The sequence below is a fragment of the Acanthisitta chloris genome, unplaced genomic scaffold (assembly GCF_000695815.1).
Source record: "Acanthisitta chloris isolate BGI_N310 unplaced genomic scaffold, ASM69581v1 scaffold8955, whole genome shotgun sequence".
NCBI classification, from domain to species: domain Eukaryota; kingdom Metazoa; phylum Chordata; class Aves; order Passeriformes; family Acanthisittidae; genus Acanthisitta; species Acanthisitta chloris.
In genome coordinates, this window is record NW_008675342.1 from 113,437 (window position 1) to 117,973 (window position 4,537).

Here is a 4,537-nt window from a genome sequence, read left to right on the forward strand (position 1 = left end):
AATTACCCTACCACACAGCCAGTAGCTGCTGCCTTCTAATGATGGCTGTGGCTATCTGGAACTGGATCAGACCCTCAGTTATTAGGGAGTGTGGAAGAGAACAGATGGAGAGAATAAATTATACACCCATATTGGCAAAACAACTGACAAAAAGCTGACAGTGTTAATTCTGTTCTTGTTGGCAATAAGCTGTAATATAAAGCACTGTTAGTCAAAGTCAACACAGAGAAACAAAAACCTACCCCTCTCACGTTTATCTGGGGAAAAAGAAAAAAAAAAAAAAAGCAGAGACTTTCCAAAAGGCCTGAACATTTTATTAAATTAAGATTAATACTTTGGCCTGATTAGGAATTATCAATGCCTAAAAATTAACAAATAACCAAAATAAAAAATACATGAGAATTTCCATAAATCCCAACTAATCCCACAAGGAAATGATATACAAAGAGAGAGAGAGTTTTGCGACTGTGATACGACAGCAGCCAGCTCTACATTCAGAGCATGGTGTGAAATATCAAGAACTCTGATTCCTAGACAGAACCAAAACCTGTCTGAAATAAAATTACAGCTGTACATATTTATCTGGGGAAAAAAAAGCAGTTTCAAAAGAAAAAAGTTCAGGAAGTGTTACACTTGATTATCAAGAAAGGAGACTGGATTGCAATTCAGACAGGAGTTTTGTACAAAACACAGTGCATCACACTTTCCCAAATATTTATCCTGCAAAAGCCAGTTCCCATCACTGACCTGCAAAAGAGCGACGTTTTACATTTAGCTCGTTGGACACACGTACTTCAGTGCACAGCTTCAGCATCAGTAACATTGTGATGATCATAATAATGCTTTGCCACAAAAGAGGGGATTCAAAATGCCTTCCAAACCTAAAAATAAAAAGGAAAAGAAAATACATAAAACATCCACGCACCTAGAAAAGGAAATGCTGACAGAAATAAGTATGAAAGGCTGAGGAAATGAAAGTCACCAGCCAAACTTAGATGCACATACAGTAGCTCAGAGCAGGAGTATCTGAGAACCTTGTTTCAACAACCCAGTGTCTGACCCCAGAAATTCTGAAGCCAGAAGATTAAGTCAAAAAGGGTTAATGCCAATGCCAGCAACAAACCTATTATTTCAAAAGAAGTACATTCATTAAACAGTCAAGTCAGTACAGAGACCAGAAGAGTTAAGCCATATTAAAACTAGTTATGTGTGCTCTCCACGTACACACTCCAAGGACTCCATAAGGCCTTCTGTGCAAAACTTACCTTTCTCAGTTTTTTATTTTTTAAGGTAAAGCTATAAAAAGCAGTAACACTTGCCCTATAAAGCAGTAAGCACCCACCGCCCTGTCTGCTTCTAGACATCTGAGTGGAAAGACCGGGTCTGCAGACCACACCAATTATTTTATCCACTTTTCTTTATTTGGACCAAGATTGGGGGAAGTAAGGATGATGCTGGATGGCAGCTTCTGAGCCCTTCCTGCACGTAACAGAGGTGAACTTGGATTGTGGCCAGTCTTAACAGAATAGCTTGCTTACAGAATTGCACAAGATTCTGCCACAGGAAAATGAGAACCCTTCAGTGAAGACCAGTGATGTTTCTCTGCCTACGCTACTTGATGAAAGCTCAGCAATCTCTGCTACACACTAAGTGCATTAAGGGTAAAGGGTGGAAGCTTTGCATATGCAGCCCTCAAAGTATATTGCATTTACCACAGGAAAGTTGCACACACATCACACTGAGCAGCTTCTCTGCACTCTGTTCTGCCAGGTTTTACGCCTTGAAGACAGATGTTGAGGAAGCACTTGGACGGAAACACATTGCTGTGCTCCCCATCTCCTCCAGCCTGCACCGTGAGGCATGCAGGCTTTATAAATTTCCTACAGTACAGTCAATTAATAAAGGTCATTCTCTGACCACATCATGCTGACCGAGTCCTAAGCCTCACAGGCATGGCAGCTATTGCCCTCCCCTTGACAGCTGCTGTTTTATAGCACCCTGGTGAAATGTATTTTGTTATGCCTGGGCTACTTTCATGGCAGAGCTCCATGCTAGTAAAAACCAACTAGGTTAACCATTATGCTCTCTCACACAATACTGCGTTTCCACTATAGCCTTTTCATCAGAGATATATTTTTTTTTTGGTTACAAGTCAACCAATAAGGAATGGGAGAGACTAGAAAAATCCTTGACTAGCTTCCTTGGAAAACAGCCAAGCAGCCCACAGCAATGAAAATGGCCAAGTATTTCCTACCTAATGGCATAGAGCTGAGGAAAAGTACAGTGATGCCTTGAGCCTCTACACCCATGCCAACGGCACCACCAGTAGCTACGGCAAGAGTAGCAGCAGTTCTGCGTGCCTTAGTCCTCCCCTTCTTTCTACCATCAATGGATTTGTGGCAGGGCACATGGGAGCCATTATTGTAAAAAACTTGGAGGACACTGTGAGGAAGGAAATAAAGAACACAGTTGATGCACACAATCACAGGCAGAGTGTGCTCTGGATAAGGCTTTCACTTTGCTAGGAACAAATGCAGGAAAAAAGAACCAAAGTTTTGCCCAGCCTATGCCCCATGCCCATGATCTCAAAGCTCATTCAGCCTGTGTTGCTTACCGTGACCAAGTTTCCCTGAACTACTGGAATTCAAAACTGTTATACTGGTCTCTTATTCAGGGAATGAGGAAAAAAAATGAGAAAGACTTACTCAGAATTACAGAACAGTTAAAACAAACCGTTAAAATCAGGTTTAGAAAAACCATCTCCCAGCACAAATGTATTTGCATGCAAAAATAAAGTGATGCATTTAAGCAAGGCTGAGCTGGCAGCACAATAAGCTAGAAGCTGTAAGGATGGTAAATCCAGCCGCAGGTTGCTGCAAGGTTAGGTTCTCCCTGCTGATGAGATTATTGGCCATTCACTAATGGGTACCTCACAAAACTATTGCTTGCAGTATAAATATCCACCCACTACAAATACCAGTAAGAACAGCCACCTGCTGTCGGATCACAACAATCTGCCACTACCAGAGTCTTACTGGAAACAAGATTAAAGTATTGCTGCAGACCCTCTACCTCTTAAAAACTCGAGAGGAGGGGGTGTGAGTGGCTGTAGTAAAGCAGAGCTCACAACATACAAGAGAGGTAAAATGGAAAATTAAAAATTCTTATGGGGACTTCATACAATGCATACCACCTGCAGGGTTTTCTTTTACAACCCTCCAAAGACAACAAAGGTTATACGACAAAATATACTCATATGAAATACATCTCCTTGAACACCAATCCCCAAAATGAGTCTTCGGGCAACACAACCCTCTAAACTAGGTTACATATACAGGAAAACAAACAGCTGCCATGGACACCAACAGGCAGAGCAAACAGGACATGGACTACACCACACTACTTGGACAACAAGGCTAAAGGGAATACCACTGTCAAGGACCACTGTCTCATTCTAGAAGCTGTAAAAGTAAAGCCAGAACACTCATTTTTCTCAGAATCATGGACACAAACACAACTCCAAGCAGCTTATCCTACTCTGCATCGATATTAGGGTCTGCCAAAGCAACACTAATGCAGTTTAAGACTGCTCAGGCCAGCTTGAGCTAGGAGCACTGTGAGATGTAAGCCCTGCAGGGAGTGTGCGCCATTCCATGCTGTTTACTTTCTGCCTCGCAGACATTATTCCTGTCTTTGCCTAAGCAGAAGCCAGGAGGGAAGGAACATTAAGTACAGTATGAGAGAAAGATGAAGAGCCTTAGGATACTAGAACAGGTTTGTGGAAAAGAACAGCTTTGAAGTCCTGGGGGTGAGAGGGTCGCCACCATTATTCTGCATTTTCACCCCACAACCACAATGTTGTCATAAAGTGAACAGTGACGTTTGCAGTATTCAGGAACTCAGACTTCGTATGTCAGACTACAAAGAGACAGTTTTTCTACTGTTTACTTTGTTTGCAAAAACAAAAGAGCTCTTGTTTCCAGTACTAGTCAAATGTGCAAATAAAGTGGGGGAGGGGCTTACATTTTATTAGTATTTCAACAGCCTTAAAATGACTAATGCATGTTCAGGGTGATGAAGACAAGAGAAGTGAACATTCAAGCCAGAGCAGAGACTAACCAGTTACTGAGAAAACTGCAATTCTATTGGTACAATTCAATCCTGTTGCAATAATCCTGCTCTTCCAGTCCTGGGCCTACTCAAAACAGCAAATGTCAGTTGAGCAAAAGATGCCAAAGCTAGACCAACACAAAAGGCTTGCTTATCTCTTTTCCTAAGACATCTCTGAAAAGAAACAGACTGCTGTTGGTGCAACCAGATCACCATGGCCCTGCTTCCTCCCTCACTCCTGGATGCTGTTTCAACTTCCACCCTCTGGCTGCTGCAGACTTTACCAACTCTGGGAAGTTACAGATTCTAGGCAACACAGAAAGCACACAGGATACTCCACACACCACCAGGGCCACAACAGACAGCCCAGGGTAGCAGCATGGCAGCTGTCTTGAAAGACATCCCATACCATCACAGAATTTAATCA

The 4,537-nt window shown here is 42.3% G+C and overlaps 1 protein-coding gene across 1 annotated transcript in view; it reads right to left on the reverse strand.

Annotated features, from left to right (window-relative positions):
* The window catches only part of PQLC1 (PQ loop repeat containing 1), a gene marked incomplete at its 5' end in the record, with an annotated part of 61,637 nt that overhangs the window by 51,543 nt on the left and 5,557 nt on the right, over positions 1-4,537 (reverse strand). Inside the window, one exon of the mRNA XM_009075709.1 lies at positions 748-881. Within this exon, the coding sequence (XP_009073957.1) occupies positions 748-881 (134 nt within the window). The remainder of the gene's footprint in view (positions 1-747; positions 882-4,537) is intronic.